The sequence below is a fragment of the Frieseomelitta varia genome, unplaced genomic scaffold, assembly GCF_011392965.1.
Source record: "Frieseomelitta varia isolate USP_RPSP 00005682 unplaced genomic scaffold, Fvar_1.2 scaffold_403, whole genome shotgun sequence".
In the NCBI taxonomy this organism is placed as follows: domain Eukaryota; kingdom Metazoa; phylum Arthropoda; class Insecta; order Hymenoptera; family Apidae; genus Frieseomelitta; species Frieseomelitta varia.
In genome coordinates, this window is record NW_025110150.1 from 21629 (window position 1) to 39994 (window position 18366).

The 18366-nt window shown below is 35.7% G+C and overlaps 1 protein-coding gene across 1 annotated transcript in view; it reads left to right on the top strand.

Annotated features, from left to right (window-relative positions):
- The window catches only part of LOC122531500 (collagen alpha-1(XV) chain-like), a 7104-nt gene extending 1924 nt beyond the window's left edge, over positions 1 to 5180 (top strand). The window contains exons 2-3 of the mRNA XM_043659478.1: positions 2324 to 2589; positions 4858 to 5180. Of these exons, the coding sequence (XP_043515413.1) occupies positions 2324 to 2589; positions 4858 to 5151 (560 nt within the window). The 3' untranslated portion in view covers positions 5152 to 5180. The remainder of the gene's footprint in view (positions 1 to 2323; positions 2590 to 4857) is intronic.
- Positions 5181 to 18366: the final 13186 nt, after the last annotated feature.

The window sequence follows — 18366 nt, forward strand, 5'->3', positions numbered from 1 at the left end:
ACTTCAACACGTCGCTAAAGACCTCGTAGTCGATGCGACGCTAAACCCCCATATAAAAAAAAAAAAAAAAAAGAAAAAGAAGAAGAAGAAGAAGAAAGAAAGAAAGGAAAAGAAAGGATCCCGCTTGCTCGCTGGCGCGAACTTTAACTACACCGAGCCGGTTCAATCTCAGTTGCTTAATAATTCCAATCAGTTCGGCCAAACAAGATGTTCAAGGGCGTTAGCCTCGCACGACTTTTTCGTGGCCCGGGGATTCGCATTAGAGTGGCGCGCCCTATCAAGATTTCGTTCGCCCTCTCCCCCCCGAAGTCTCCACGCACCGAATTAATTAAAGTTCTCTCGCTTCGAGTTTCAACTACTTTTTGCTGGTTCGTATTTTTCGTCCGCCCTCTCTCGCGAGTTCTCAACACGGCGAGCGTGTCCTTAATTAACTATAGTCTCGTCGGGGGCAGCCGAACGTTTCGACGTCCCGCGGGACGATCGTGTCTAAATAATTATTCGCCCGCGACACTCCAGCGAGACTTGCCCCGTTCGCTCGAACTGCGGTTCAAACAATTTCCGTGAAACGAGAAGTACAAATTAGATGTTTGTTATGTGGAGCTAGGATTAACGTGTCACGAGCGAGGTCGAGCATTTGTCGCCTGTCTGTTTCTCGGGATTATTATTTAATCTCGAGTAGGAAAATTCGGGCACATCGAACCCGTGGATTTTCGTTTATTTTCCCGTTGTTATTTCTGGGAAACAGAGCGTGTGAATGCCGCCAGATGTTTGGCGGTTTCGTTCGAAGCATCGAGGGATTTGAAAGGAATTTTGCACAGAAATTTTGCGAAGGATCCATGTAAAGAAATTAGGCGAGAAGTCCAATTACTCGGATCGTAGTTTCGATTCTATTAGCTTCAGTTTCAGAATACAACCACTCAGATGATCGTGGCTTGACTATAATGAAAATTTCATTTATTTATAGGAGGAAAATCTTGTCAATTATTTATAGCTGTTTGTTTTATGTTTGAGTCTAAAACTAATAATTCTTGTAAATGATTCGTTTGATATTTTTCTGATGACGTATTGATCAAATGCTCGTATAAATGTGCAGAATACAATTTCCAAAATGTGGATCTCGTTTGAAAGTTTTTGGAACACTTTTGGCTTTTAATATTCAGTATCTGTTCTAAAGAATAAATTAAAAAAAAAAATAAATTAAATTAAAATAAATTAAAATAAATAAATTAATTAAATAAATAAATTAAATTAAATTAAATTAAATTAATTAAATTTTTTTATCGCATCAATTGAACTTGTATCATTGTGTTGACTTAATCGTTGTATTATTTTTGCTATTGCATTAAGTATCGTTTAATTTTCCGAGATTTGAAACAAGCACTGTATATTACACAATGTTACAATGTAATCAATTCTTGTGCTTTTTATGGTGTAATAATACTTTCTGTACATTATTGTCTGACACTCTCTTGTTGTCAAGAATTGTTAGCTAACCATTAGATAATGTTCGAAAAAGTGAAGAAAATGAATTATTCTGAAAGAAGTATCTAGGAAAGAATTTCTGATTATGTTTGAGATTCATGTCGTTCTTTCTTCTTTCTTTCTTTCTTTCTCTTCTCTCTGTTTCTTTTTCAAGTACTTGTCCACTTTCGCAATGTTAATCTAAAATCGTTTCAACGGAAGGAGTTTCATACACTTTGAACCTCGAACTTCTGAATCCTTCACCCTTTTTTACTTACAAGGGAGTTTGCAATTTTGTGAAACAAATTGGCAAATAGAAATAAGCAAAAAAAAAAAGAAAAGAAAGAGACGCGCAGATACGTTTGTACGAAAGCTTAGCTTATTTGCCCACTAACTCGGGCTTGAAAAAGAAAGAAAGAATCGTAGAATTCCTGATCGACTTGTATTTGGTTTTGCTCTTGTACTTCATTTCAGTGTAATATCAATGGTTGTAATTTCATTTATTATCCCTTTAGCGTTACCTTTAACATTAAATTCACGAGATTTCACGTACAGAAAAGTTTTGTGCGATGTTAAATGTCCAGGCGTATACACGTAAATCACTGAAAACGAATTAATTTATTTTGCCAGGTTTAACACAATTTCACATTGTTACTTCACAATTACTTTGAAATACCTTGAAAATTGTTTTCAAAATATTTATGATTCATTAAGATTTAAATTTCCCTCGTTTCGTGATAAAGTGTTGTTATTAAATACAGCTCGTCAAATGATGTGCAACTTGTAATTTCTAAATGAGAAAACTTGTTAACTGTACTCACCCCGCTCATTTTCTTTTTCTCTTCTTTTTGTTGTTGCTCAGAGTTGGATTATGATTTACTGGAAGCTGCCGTGGCATCGACAGACAGTAATAATTTGTACATCGACGATGGTCTCGACGGATTTCCAAGTTTCGGCTTTCGTCCTGGCTCCGAAGTTAAACAACCCTATCGGTTATATCTGCCAGAAAAATTGCCAGCTGAGTTCACTCTAGTGGCAACTTTCAAGCCGACATCCTTCAGGACCAGTTACCTTTTCGCTGTTCTGAATCCTTTCGAGACTGTCGTGCAATTAGGCATCCGGATATCCGTAAGTACAATTCAGTATCTTATCTACGTTTCTATTCTTTATCAAACATATTGTCTGTCAATCAATTGATTTTTATGAAATACTAATGTTTCATTGTTCAATGTACGCCTGCATGATTTAAAATAAAAGTTTCCATTTAAGTGTGTGGTTTTACATACAGCTGAGTAAATCGGGATATTCTCTGTTACTTTTGATTAGTTACAATTATTAAATAGTAGGATGTATTCTTCATTCAAGCAATACTTGAATTACAAGATTTTTAAAACTTGTGTAAAGTACGTACGATGCAAGTAAAATACGTGTACTTTATTTTTATATAATTTATTTATTAACAATTTACGTGTACAAATTGATAATATAATATTAAAAGTGAAAAAATGTGCTGCTTGACATCTACAATACGATTGACATTATTTTTTAGTATATAATTATATAGTATAGTATAATTTTATTATACTATATTATATAATTTATATAATAGTATATAGTATATAATTTTAGTATATATTTTAATTATTTTAGTATATAATTTTAATAATATTATATAATAGTATATAATTTTGGTATATATTGTTTAGTATATAATTATATAGTATACTATAATTTTATTAGTATATAATTTTAGTATATAATTATATAGTATAGTATAATTTTATTAGTATATAATTTTAGTATATATTTTTTAGTATACAATTATATAGTATAGTATAATTTTATTAGTATATAATTTTAGTATATATTTTAATAATTTTAGTATATAATTTTCGTATATATTTTTTAGTATATAATTATATAGTATAGTATAATTTCATTAGTATATAATTTTAGTATATATTTTTTATAGTATATAATTAAAAACATCGATACAGTAGAAAAAGTATATATATATGTGTGTGTTTATTTTAACGAAATTTTACTTAATGAATGAGAACTTCCATTGCGTGAACGAAAAAAATCAGAGGTAATAGGTAAAATCAGCCTTATTACACGTACAAACTCCAATTGTGCAAGCTGTTGGCCAACTTTTACAGTCTCATTGTCATCACACACATCTTGTCGCGCGACAAGAATAATATTTCGAACAGCGCGCTAGTTTCATGATTGAAAATCAATTCGCTGTTTCTCGGGGTCTCGTTTGTCTTTCACCAGCGCACCGCGCCGTGTCCGCCGTGAAACGCGGCGAAATAAAATGAAACGACGAACGACTGGGCCGTGAATATAAAAGCAATCGGGAGATCGGCAAAACTTTCCAAGTACAATCGGACGATTTATAAGGGGCCGGCTGCGGTGGCGCGATAGACTTTTAAGTCGACGCTCCCCTATCGGCGAGGGGCATTTTCCCGTGTTTCCCAATACCTTCGAGGCCGTTGTTGCAGCTTCCCGAGGTCTTCAAATTTCTTTGAGATCTTTCACGTTTCTCGCGGCACCGTTTCTACGGGTAATACTGCCTCTACGTGTTCCGCAACGAAAGCAGCTACTCGTCGCTTTCGACGTTTCAAAAGAGAGTACGATCCCCGAGAGGATCGATAACGACAGCCTGAGACCGCGGGAAAACACCTTGACTTTCGAATCTCTCTTGGCATTTTCTCTCGCGGTTCTAACCGATCTGCCGATAATCTTTTTATCAGAGAAACGCAATTGTTCTGGGTTTCCTTTTCCGGGGAACATTTCGAAATTCCTTCGCGTCAGAATTTATACGTGTCGATAAAAAAGTTTACTTGAGAATTTATAGAAATTTGGGAATATTTGGAATGGTCGTTGAGCAGATTTTTAGAGCATTTATTGTAACGGTTAGTGTAGGAGAGAAATTTTTGTAGACGTATTTCGTAACAAAATTCTGAAGCTTAATTGTTTTCTTCAACATATTAGCCTCTTGCGCTGGAGTGACGTGCACGTCGAGAATAACGTTGCAATATTTTCTCAGTTTTAAGTATACTTAAATGTAACGCAGACAGAACAAATAATAAATTTATTACTTCTCAATAATTTCTATCCAGCGATATCATACGAGTTCGAGAAGAAAAAGAAAGCGACGAATTAATCTGTTCGGCTCGGTCACTCGTTATGGTCCGCGAACCAGTTGCCAGCGCAAGGGATTAAGTCGCTATTTGTAACTTTACCTTCGCTTAAAAAGTGAAAATACACGTGGAACGCCAAAGTAAAGAACGCCAGATCGGACGTTTCAGTTCAAGGGGGACAAAATGTTAAGAGAAGAAAAATTCTGGCACTTCTATTTGACTCAAGGAAATATATTCTGTTTGTTACCAGGACGGACCAGGCACAAATCAGAACGTTTCACTGGTTTACACCAATTCTGACTTACACTCGCATTCGGAAGAGGTGGCGAAATTCACAGTGCCAAAATTAACTAAGAAATGGTCTAAAATCGTCATCAGAGTGTCAACGATCGACGTCACTTTGTATTTAAACTGTCACGAGATGGCCAAACAACGAGTGACCAGAATTCCTTTGGAGCTGGTGTTCGATACAGCCAGCACGTTGTACATCGCTCAGGCTGGGCCTCATATTCAGGAAAAATACGACGTGAGTACAGTAAACTGACTTTATCGCTGATCTATTAACGTTGAAACTGATGTAATTATCGGGACGGTGCGACGCCGAACCAAATTGGATCTGTTTGATTCTCGATAATGATGCTGCAATTTCATTACTGATCGGGTAATTCATTGAGCCGATATCAATTGAATCAATTATGAATTTTGTTTTCCCGTAAATTTGAGATTTATCGTGAAAAGGTTATATTTCTCATGGATAAGAGTAGTTGTATTTTTTTTTTTTTTTTCTTAGAATAATATTTTCAATTTTGAACAATTTCACTGTTAAATTAATGTGTGAAAAGTATCATAAAGTGTACAAGTATAAATTAATATAAGTATACGTTAAATCTATATATTGATATGATTATCATTTTCAGTAAGTAAATATAAATAAAGATTATAAATTCTGCTTTTTCTGGAAACGTACGTATTTGTAATATTGTGAAAAAGTTACACATAACGTGAATCTTTCATTCGAATAGTGTGTAAAAAGTAAAAAAATTTCTTTTTAGAAAGTTTTCAAATGTAAATTAATATCCGAAACGTTTAAATCTAAAAGACAAATTTTGCAACTATCAGTGCGCCGATCGCTTTCGTTTGTCGTTAGTTGCAAAATAAGTTTCTCAAAAAAAAGTCGTAATGTACCACGAACGAGAAAACAGATTCAATTTCGTTCTCCAAGTTAGTTCGCTACGAAATATTTCGTTTGAAGGATATTTCGTGAGAATAGCAACTTCATCAAGAGGAAACGTGTTCGAGGTAAGCGTCCAGTTTCCCCTTTTAACTCGCGAAGGAACGAAAATGATCGGTCGAAGCGTTCGGAGTCGCGCCTTCTCTTAAATAACTGCTAAAACTTGTTTCTCGAGTCTCGTCGAGTCGAACAGACTTGCCAACGATTACAGATTAACCACGAAACACAATGGTCGCAGAAACGTGAGTAAATAATCATTCGATTTAGTTATATACTACACACAGTTAGTTATACTGTGATAGAAATTAAAAGGAATCGGGAAGAAGATTGAAAAGGGAATAGAAATAACGTTTGACGAGGAAAGAAAGAGAATCGGAGAAAAGTGAAGATTGGGAAACGCTGTATCAGAATCCTGTAGTCTACGTTCAAAGGATTCGCTGCAGTCGCTATCCCTTCAATGGATTTTCCTTTGAATTTTACATAGATTCGAGATAGTACTCGAGATATTCTAAATATCCAGTTTAGGTAATTGAATAGAAGGAAATCTGCTTTTTCTTTCTGGAGGAAAGCTTTTCACTGACAGTATACATGAACTATAATATATACATATATGTACGTACATATGTATACTCGGAGTTGGGTATATTTAATTAATGTTTATGATTAACGTGAAATCATGATTGCTGATTATAATCACTGGTAAATGAATAAAGGAAATAATTGAAATCGTTGTAATCAAAAAGTTATAATTAATTTAATGACCATTGCTCGTAATATGATTGCACTTTTGATTATGATTCTATCGATATAGTTCATCTGTATCAATGATATTAGTGTTTGTTTAATAAATTAACCTTTCACTGATCAATGACTACAAGTTACAAAAATTAATCGGTACTAATAATTTATTTTATATAATGATTAATTGATCAACGATCACGATTACTACGATCATATTTATTGCTCGAACATATTGATTACTGTCGTACGTGCTTATTTTTATATTATCGTTGTAAAATTACTTCCTTCCTATTATTGTAGAATCACGAATTACGATATTGAACGATACGATCTTTAATTAATCCTGTAAATGTATTTATTACACCGTTAACAAGCAACTGAAATGAATTAACAAGAGGAGCAGAGCATACTGTGGACGTTTATGCGTCCGTGAAAAATCGTAACGTAATTTGCAGGAAAATTTGCAAAATATCGAGAATCAAGAAGACGATACTTTCACTCGGCCTCGATTCTCTACACGCGTCGAATTTATAAAAATATAAATTCGACGCGAGCATCCTCAGTCTAGCCGCGCCGCCATTCGAAATCTCAGCTTTAATCGAGCAGTTACTTAAATTGCTTAATTAAACGCGCTGTCCACGAAACGAGTGTTCGAAGACTCTGGAAAGTGGTAAACTCCCTTTATAAGCGTCCAGGAGTTTTATTAGAGGGGAATGAATTACGGTAACGCGACTCGATAAAATTTCGAAATCGCTACGGCGATTCTTACGACAGTTTCACGCTTATCGCGCTATAACTTGAGAACATTTGTTACAATTTCGCGCGAATAATTGGATATAGTTATTTGCAATTTTAAGGCCGTGCCCCGCGCACGGGGACATCGATTTTCTGGTCGCCATTTCAAGTCGTCGCTTAACGATAATTAGCCCCCCTTCCCCATACCGATGCACTCCGATTTTCCGTATGCCGTGTACGCGACCCCCGCCGTAACGATAGCGCTCAGAGACAATGATTTACTTCGGTCCTTTGTTAATTAGCCACTGACGATAATTGTTGCAATCTGGCGCGTTGCAACATTTCGTTATAATTATATAGTAACGCATTACCCGGCGACGGGAAATTATACTGTCACGATTAATATCGTCCGATTTATCAGCGAAATTACTACCGTCCGTTCTCTTATTTTCCATTGGTTTTCATTTTATTTTTCGAATTAACGCGCGTGAATGGCGCTCTTTCTCCGTTGATTAATTTTGTTGATATTTTATGGTTCTGAAGGGACTTGACTCTCTCTCTGTAGGAAGATCGTTTCTTTAAAAGTATCTTTCTTTTAATTTCGTGCGTCTTTCGGTTCATCAGGAATCTCGCGAATGTTACGATGATACAGTTTTCTATAACCAGAGTTAAGTTATACTTGTATCCTTGCATTTGTTACGAAAGTAATGAGTGACTTCTTAATTTTTAGGTGTCACAATCTAAACAATCGTGAAATTAATACATACGTTTAAATGTACATAAATATATGCCCTGTTTATAGATAGAAATATAGTGAGAATTGAAAATAGACAGATTTCTTAAATGCAATCACCGCGATGAGAAATTTATTTCAATTTCTTTTAAACTCGGTGCTATGACATCAGGAGACACTTGAGTATTAAATTATTAGAAATGTATTATGTTTCCTAACAAAGTATAGTATCAGATCTCAAATTTAATCAAGTTTAATTGATACATCAATAGCTGATAATCTAAGGCTTAATATTCCTCGACAAAACGAAATTTCCTCTTTATAACGCAGCGTTGATCAATATATTAGTAACAAACACTCTATATTCTGCATCAATGAAGTTCATTTCAATCCCCTCAACTTAATCTCGAAATTGCAATAACATTTTCGTTTCTGAACCGAAATTTGACCAACGAATATCGAGTTTCGTGTAACTCGCCGAGAGAAACGCGGCGCGATATCGAGAAACCGCTAAAATCTTCATTAACTCTCGAACTATGGCGGTCTATGAATGTCCATGTAATTTAGACAAGGGTTAAATATCTAAATGAAATCGAAATGGACGCGAGTCGGGATTCGCCGAACGGCGATAAATAAATGAAAACTGTCACGGAGAATCAGATCAACGCGACAAAACTAAACTGGAGGAATAGTAATTGCTATTGAACGAATATCAACGCGATCTGCCTGTTTCTCTTTCTTTTTTTTTTTTTTTTTTGTATTTGTTCATGGGTCTGCGCTCCTTGCTTTTTCAAATTGTTTCCCAATCGCTGCCATTATTAGGAAGATGCACGTACATGGATTTTGATTTCATCTCGAAACAAACAAATTTAGTCATTTAACAGTAATTTGATATCTATTCATGTTAATTACATTTATATCGTACGTACTCGTTACATTCATCGCGAAATGAAACGGGAATTGCCCGAACGGAAGGATATTGCCTTCCAAATAATTGCTTTGTTTATTAGCTCCAATTTCGACGCCCCGGAAATAAAAATTTAAATAGCTTTGGATGTATATTTGCGGGAAAGTAGTCAGAGGTAAGCTACGTTCGAAAGAACGTTGCAGTGTCAATATAAATTTCAATGACCGAGCCATGATTTTGCCAACGGAACGGAACGAGAATTTTGTTTTCGCGCGCTTCGATTAAAACCGAGTCTGATTAGTAAATATCGACGAAACTAACGAAAGACAGAACATCCCTGTTGTTTATGTGTCGATATTTGATCGACCAAAAAAATTTCTCCTTGTTTGCGGACACACGCCGTGCTCCAGCATCCGGAACGTTGTTTCGCATCGTCGGTCACGCATTTCGATCGATAGAAAAACGTCGAAGTCGAAATTAGTCTCGAATCGTCGCGTCGAAGCGATCGGAATATGTTTAATTTCGAGCACGCAGCTTGCATGGAGTAATCCTTTATCTCCGAAACGAAGACAACAATCGTTTCGGAACGATTAATCGGCTATTAAATTCGACGGGCGGCAGTTTTATGCGGAGTTCTCTCCCGTCTCAGCTAGACGGAATTTGATTGACAATTTATTTTCCGAGCCGCTGATTTCGCGTTGTTTCAAACGGGGCGGGGAGGTGAAAACAGAAAAATGGAATTTCAACAACGAATGGAAAGCCGGACAGTGTTGCCGAGTGATCGGAAATATCTTTTATTAATGGAATTATATCTTTTTTACGTACACGGTGTCCCGAAATTACAGTCAAATTTGACGATGATTTGATTCACACATAAAAAAAAAGAATACGTTATAGAAAATTCGACACCAAACACTTTGTTATGAATAAATATTGTAATATGTAAGTAGCATTTTCCATTAGACAGACACGGTGTCGTTAAGTACATGTGTTCTTTCGTGCACTAACGATTTCGTATCATTAATTATAATAATCACTTTTTAATTCAAGCTTGATATCGGTGAATAATAGAATTAAGGACATCATAAAGTGAATTTTGCTGAGTTTCAATGAAATCATTCTTTTCTCCTTTGCGCTTGTTCTTCACACCAAGTTACTTCTGTTGAATAAATCTTTTGTTCTGAAGTACTTCACAAGCGAAAAATTAAAAGTAGTTGTTTCATGCGTGCAATATTTGTTCGAATTCTATGTAGTTCTCTAACAGTTTTTTTTTTTTTTTCTTTTTGTACGTAGACTAAATACTCGCTGTAATACACGACACTTAGTAATATAATAAAAATAATATAATAAAATAGAATAATTAGTAATAATTAATAATATTATTAGACTTAGTAATATAATAAAAGTAATATAATAATTGTCTTTAAATTCGGGACACCCTGTACACGTATATTCTATACGTACATTCTCAATTGGAGGAAATTTCAATCTGAGAGTGTTTAATAATTTTCGTCAATTGTATTCTCACTTTTTTTTATTCGTTGATTGAAATCATTGAAATATATTGGACAAAAGAAGATAGACCATGTGTTCAATATATATTTTTACTAAGTTTATACAGATATTACATACATGTATACGTGGTCGTTCTTGAAAAGATGAAAAATTATAATTCTCTCGGAAACGTGTGATTTTCAAAGTATCTCAACATCTTGTGGGAAGAGCCAATTTCCAATTACTCTTTGGAAATTTATAAAACAATTTTACGAACACTACTGTATTAACTTGCAACAATAGCTTTTCTTATCTTACACACATACTAGAGGCTCGTGAAAGTATTTGAATACTCGTCGCTACATATTAATTTCTTTCACAGCGCAAACGTTTTCTATGATTAGTCGCTTAGTGAATTAATAGTCTCTATAATTCACACGTCCTTATACTTCGTACAACACACTCGTCAAAGATTTCCATCAAAGCTATCAAAAGTTCCCTTTATTTCCAAGATGCTTTCACCCGTAGCAAGCCGCACTTACGTACACATATACACACATATACTCGTCGAATGGTTTCGTTCGTTGGATGACGCGGTTCCCGAGGGACGTTCTTATCGAGTGTTCACCGCTATTCCCATCTGACAGTCCTCCCACCTCCCCTTTCTTCCCTCTCTGGCCTTCTCACATCCCTCCAAAATAACGACACCCGAAGAAGTGTTTTCTCATCGTGAATATATACCTCCCCTGCCTCCCGCGGACTGTTTTCCCTTTTAAACGCTTTTCACCTTTGCGAACCTCTTCTTTCTCGCCTGTTTCGCCTGTTCGGGAAACTAATCCGCCCAGGATGCTTTACAAGACGGAGTTCTCTCGCAAGGCGGCTGTTTACCCGCTGGATGCGATGGAGGCCATGGAGAATTTATGAGGGAACACGGTTATTAGCTGATAAAATGTTTATGCGAGGTTCGGCGGATTTATCGGGTACGAATTTAGTAGATCGATTCGGAGGGATGGAAAACGCTGTTAAGTTGCCCGGGCGCCTTTGCACCGTGTCTCAGGGCAAAGACTTCGGGAGGGGTGGAGGGTGGGTTGGTTAAGCCAGGGGGTAAATCTGCGCTTTCGGCATTAGAATTTCATAAACCGGCGGCTCGATTATGAATCGGCCGCTGGGAATTATTTAGTATAGAATTCGCTCGCAGCAGTTTCGTGCCACGCTCTCGCAATTTGTTTGATGGAATAAATGATCGAACTCGGACCACTCCCGGTTAGGTCGCTGACTTCGAGTCAGTTTTATGAAAGGCTCTCCCCTTTCCGCGTTTAATGAAATTTCTGCCCAAGTGAATACTACGATCAGAAGATTAATCAGCATTCCCCCCCTCCCGTTTCTCGTCGAGTTGCCGAACATTTCGAAATGAATTCAAGCCGAGTTGTTTACGAGAGACAACGCGTTTGGTGGAAACTTTCATCCGTGACGCGACGTTTATTATTATTTATATAAAACTACGAATTGCCTACGTCGCTTGACACTCGAGACTTCGACAGTCTTCGGACAAGTAGATACTATATTGGTTTCGAAACTGGCGAGTTGAACAGTACCTTTGCAAAGTGTAAAATTGAATTACACAGAGCAATATAGAGAAATTTCATCGTCCACAGTGAGAGTTAAACACTGAATGTTAAAAACAGAAAAGCATCCTGAGACCTATGATTTTTTAATCACGCCGAATGAACAGAAATGAACAGTTAGTTATTTTTATACGAAATGAAGCTTTTCATTCGATTTGAAGATTATCTATACATATCTGTCGAATATTTCAAACGTTGATTCCGATGAACGTTCGTTGTTCTGCCGATTTTAAATGAAGCTTGACCACTTGTAAAATCTATCTTTGAAGATCGTTTTTGTTTCGATAGACCGGGAAACATTTCCCGGACGCTTTAAAATTGTAGAAAAATCAACAAATCGATTTAAGAAAGTCAGAACGGCAATTTGGAACGGCAGTTTTCAGTAAAACGGTAATTTTTCAACCTCGCAGTGACGAAGGAAGAACCGGTGTTCCGTGGCAGAGGCGGAGACGTTCGTCGATTTTCTCGGTTTTCAATGGGAATATAATCCTTTCTTCAGGCGCGCGCGATATCGAATAACGTATATCGGGATACAAGAACGGCGTGGAAAGATTTAAAAATCGAGCACGGCGAGTTCGACGGTACAAAAGAAGGCGAGCCGGGGTGGAAGATCTGACCCGTGAACAATTCGTCGTTTATCTACGTGTGTCGTCTACGTGGGGCTCTCCTCGATCTCTCACCTTTCTGTCTCGCGCGATTACTTTCCTCCCGAAGGAACACCGCTCGAATTCTTCAGTATTTTCCTATTGCCTCTCCTCTCCTCGCGCGTCGTTTCAACGAAACAGGTTAAGGCCGGGGCCGGTATGAATTTATCGAAACGACTCGACAGCGAATCGTCGATCCAGCTGTCTCGTTTCGACTCGATCCGTCAAAGCTAGGCGAAACTTCGGGCCACTTTACAAACTTCTCAGATATATATATATATATATATATAAGGAGCAAGTGGTCTCCTTGATTTAGATTTTCCTCTTATTCAAATAATTTTTTACTTAAATTATAATTAAATATTATAATATTTATATATATAATATTTATAATATTTATATATATAAAATTTATGATATTTATATATATAATATTTATAATTAAATACTTTGTAACTGCTATATTTTGTAACCATTTTATAACTGTAGCTACTATAAATATTTTATACTTTGTAACCATTTTACAACTATAGCTACTGTAAATATTTTATACTATCTTTTGCTTTAATTTGCTACATTTTTTTTAATTTTATTAAATTTTACTTTAGCACAATAGGTATCCCTTTTGTCTTTCTATTTTATACACATTGTCACAATTGCTCGATACTGAGTGAACATGATTTTCGCGCGAACTGAGAGAGCAAACAAAAATATCTTCTGGAAAGAGACACTTACTCATAAATCACATAAGTTTTGTTAAAATTCATATGTACACGAAAACAACAAATTGATGATGATCGATAAATTTTGAAGAATATTCTAAATACACAAGTTGTTGTAAAAAATATGAATAACTGTGAATGTTTGTAACACTCGGTCAGAAGGTCGTGCGGTTCTGCTCCGTTTTAAAAGTAATTCATCAACGAAGTTAATTGTGTGTACTCGTGTTGAAAATTGCAAGCTAACCGATGAGGAGAGGACTTACGTTTAATCTTTATAGGAAGAAAGTGACCTCGTAATATTAAATTACCTGGAATAATTGTACTTTGTTATTTCCATCTGAAAGGAAATCAGCTTGAACAGTGTTTCTGCGTCGCGCCCCGATTTCGGGGTCGCGTGGTTCTTTGAAGTCGAAGGTAACGAATAACCAATTAACTTAGCGTTTGATCGAATCGCTCTGTCAGAAAATTAAATTTACCTCGACCGTACGTTGTGTCTTTCCAATACCGTATCGCTTATTTTTTGACCTAAATATAGGAATTACTAGAAACAGAAGTTTGTTGGCCGTTCCCGTGTTTTCAATCCAGAAAAATCGTAAACGTATTATAACCGCTTCCATTTTTTTTTCACAGAATTCCATCGATCCTTCTCTTTTACTTCAACTCGAACGCCTTTCTTTCTTTTTTATTTCTCTGCTCGTGAATATAAGTTAATCTTCATATTTCGAAAGAATGTTTCATGACTTTGTATATTTTTAATTTTTGGCTTTATGCCATATTGGCTTAATTTCATCATTTAGATATGGACCTTTTTTCAGGGAATCGATGTAATGATGTATGTGTATTATAGATTATACAATGTGGAGAAATAGAATAAGAGAGAGAGAAAAGTATTGTAATTCAAGATTTGAAGTTAATATTTATAACTTTAATGACAGATTTATAGAAAAATCTGTCCGCTTTGCACGTGAAATGAGCTTCATCCTTTTCTTGGAATATCCAAGTAGCATTTTTATCTAGAAAAGTATTACATTTTGATGAAAATAATCAAATGGTTATTGGATTATAAAACTTTGACTTTATGGAATCCTCGGTGCCTCAGAAATTTAGATGCATTTATGCAAAAATAGAAAAGTGTCTCAGTTCAAAAATTAAAAACCTTTTAGATCTACGGAATTATTGATTTAAATACAGGAAGTTAAATATGGGAAATTATAAATTTACGCTAAGTTCTATATTTGACATACATTGACTTCGGATATCATTCTTATTTATTTGCAATTATTATCGTGTTTGTTAACTTTTGTCATCCTATTTAATAGTATTGTGATTTAACTGTTATTTTTATATTTTATTTCCAATTATTATAGTACTTTAATAACACTTTGATCCAGGTAATATTATTAATTACAATTAATTACTTTCAGTAGTTTAGTAATTTAAATTATGCGTATTTCTGATTATTTTTCGTTTCATTTATTTGCAATTATTATAGTAATACAATTGAATTATTCAATTTCAGAATATTTAATTTAATTTTATCTTATTGCCAATATCTCGAAGAATGTAAAATTCCAAACAGAAAAAGAAATTACTCTAAATTTTAATGTTAGAGCCAACTTAGTTGTCGAAAAGAAAATTTCATATTTTTTTTTAAGAGATTTTATAGATTCGTAATGGCACATTTTTAAAGATTTACGTTCTTCATTATAATTCTATATTCTGCGTCGTGTCATGAATTATTCGTTGCACTTTCACCTTTAGTCTTCTGAAATTTTCCGGCATAAATTGCCACAATCATTTTTATAATAACGATATTGTTTGAAAATTTCCAAGTCCAGCTACACATACACGATGTATGTACATATGTAAAATCGCTGCGTGAAATTTGGACAACCAGTCTTGGAGGACCAAGCTTCCGGAAAAATTGGCCGGCGTAAAGAAAAGACCGCGGACGTATCGCATATAATTATTTCGCGGCGAAAGCTGCAACGGTCTTTAATTTACGATCGAATCTGCATAAAAGGGTCGTAACTTACGTAAGAACCGTGGCGAGTAACGCTTCTGCTCGCATTTTACACTGCCGCAGTTACGTTTACAGCGGCATTATAATACCTTCGTGTAGGTTTCATCGTGTTTCAAAAGATAATGCAACATTCAGTCTCTCTCTCTCTCTTTCTCTCTCCCCGGACGCGTGCTAATCCGTATTTTGCATCACTTATTAATGCTGCTCTTTTATACCGCGAACGTAAAACAACTCGCAGTTTGATACTCGCAGGTTGCACGCGCAAGAGTGATACACGATACAAACTGCATATTGAATTGTTGTATGTTCCAAAAATCATTCGTGAATGTACACTGCCGTCCAAAAGTTTCAAACACGTTACAAACGTTTCGAGGGAAGTCCCTCTTAAATAAATAAAAATATTTCCCTCTAAATAACTCTGAAATTATGATATCTGCCCGTCGTTTGACCAAACAACGAGAGTTGTTCACTGTTGTTGACTCCTGAAAAAATTCTGAAATATTTGTTCAAGTTTCCCCACTTTAATATACAATCAGCCCTTACATCGCATGGCTGGAGGAAATGTTTAGCAAAGATGAAAATTCACTCTGTAGAAATTGAGGAGTGTTTGACACTCAGATTGTCCGCGGTGGGTTAATATTGAAACTGCGATTCATTACATTTAGAAACGAAAATGGAAATTAAAAATTGGAAATTGTTATATATCCAGGGATGGAGATTGAATTTGATTCTGGGCAGTTTGTTTTTGGCGTGAAATGATCCATGGGGTATTGATTAAATTACTAACACCAGTGTCGCAGAGTACGATTCTACTAGCTTTGAATTTGACAATGTGTATGTATATATATATATATATAAAACGAGTGTATGTATAAAACGAGTAATATTTATTTACGTGAAAGTTTAAAGCGCAGAATATACGCGTTGTTGCGTTACACTGGGAAAGATTTACAATTTTAATTTAACGATAAAATACACCTTTGAGATATTAACTTTGAAAAGTATTAATATAAATTACCATCGTACCAGCGAATGTCGTTTAATCGATTTTCGCGTTTAATTCGCGTGGAATACAAACGCAAAAATTTATCACACCTTTATCTTTTCAATTTTCGTTTATTCGGTAATAATTTTCGCCGGTGTTTGTGTATTCGGTTTCCTGAAAGGTTGTTGATTTTTATTTGTGGAGAGAGAGAGAGAGAGAGAGAGAGAGAGAGAGAGAGAGAGAAAAGAGAAACAGAAAAAAGGCGAACGTGTAACGGACGACAAACGCGGTCATTGAAAAAGTTTGTAAGAAATTAATTGCATAGTATTAAAATGAAGTTGCCGGTAGTAAATGTGTCAGCATGAATTATTCAGGGCCACTAATTGCAAAAAGAAAAAAGAAAAATGTGGCAACCGCGCAATTTGCAGTTTTCCATCAATGAGAACAGGTAACATTGTTCCGCAAAATGTGCAGTTGCAAAAATGAAGCTAATTTTCTATGGCACGTTATGTATAGACATTGAATTGCCCACACTTCCAAAAGTTTATTTTATTCTCATTGAGATTAAAATATTAAACAGATAAAATATTTCGTACGTTATTGCTATTTCTTCGTGTTGAATGATTTAATTGCACGATGCAATATGAATGTAATATTCTTTACAGAAAAGCATGTTCGGTTAAATATTTTTCTTTTTTATTTACAATTGTCGTTTATAAAATACTTAAGTCCATTTTCTAGAAAAATACTAAGTTTTAATAAAAATTATTAGGTCAAATGTCAAATTTCAATAGTTAGCAATTCACTGGAAATTGAGACTGAACTTTCCAAAAGAACAAGTTGAATATTTAAATATTAATTAATCACGAATCCTAAAGACGAGTGCGAATCGCTGGACCGCGAATTTTTACGCATCTACAGAAAATTTGAAGAAAGATATACAAAATATCTACGTACAATACAGCACCTTCTATAAATAAAACAATTCTCTACTTTCTAAATTACGTAGCTATTAGCAAAAATATGAATTTGCCTAAATATTCGCGTCTAAATACTCGTCACTTATCTTTGCTTTTCAATTTACGTTCCGGATCAATCTCAACTTCGTCACTAATTTTTATAAAAGATAAAGAAGATATCCCCCCTCCCCCCAAAAAAAGCGAACGTTCCACGCTGAGATTCCCTATCTTCGTTTCGAGAATTCTCATTCGAATAATAATACCGAAAGTCCAAAGTCGGTTGGGTGATTCTCGCTGGCGAAAAAAATCTCGATGCTCCTTCTCGGAGAAGAATCCCCGGATAAGAGCATTCGACGAGCTTCATTCGCCACCACGACGGCTGTACCCGTGTTATTATTCTTTAGTATCGTGAGGATGTGTAACAACGAGGACGAAGTGGATGCGCGCGGTGTGGCGTGGCATAAGCCAGAATGCGAAACGTGCCATCAGCATCAGCGGTGGGATGAAAGTGTGGACTTGCAGACCGGCGACTATTTCCCTCGCCTTTCTCGCTTTCTCCTTGCGAGAAAGCACGCGATACTCCTCTCGGTGTTCTCTCTCGCGGGCAAACCGAAAACGAGCTTCTTCTATGCGAAATTAACGGGGTCGGAGACGTCCTTTTGTTCCGCCCCATATTCCTGGTATCTGTTCGTTTCCTCGCGAACCATCTGTGTTGGTCAGGATTTTCCGTCTAAAGAGCTTGCTCTCGCCAAGTATTCCGCCTTCGCGTCATCTGCTGATTCAGTTGGATGGTCTTTGGTACTGCTTACAGAAATCACGGAGATTATTCTCGCAGGGAAATAGAACAGGGGGGAGGGGGGAATTTAATGGGAATTTAGTACAGGATGGAAGGATCGTTTTGTTCCACGGTTTGCGAGCATGTTTTGTTTCTGCAGGAGAGTAATTATTGATTGAAAGGTT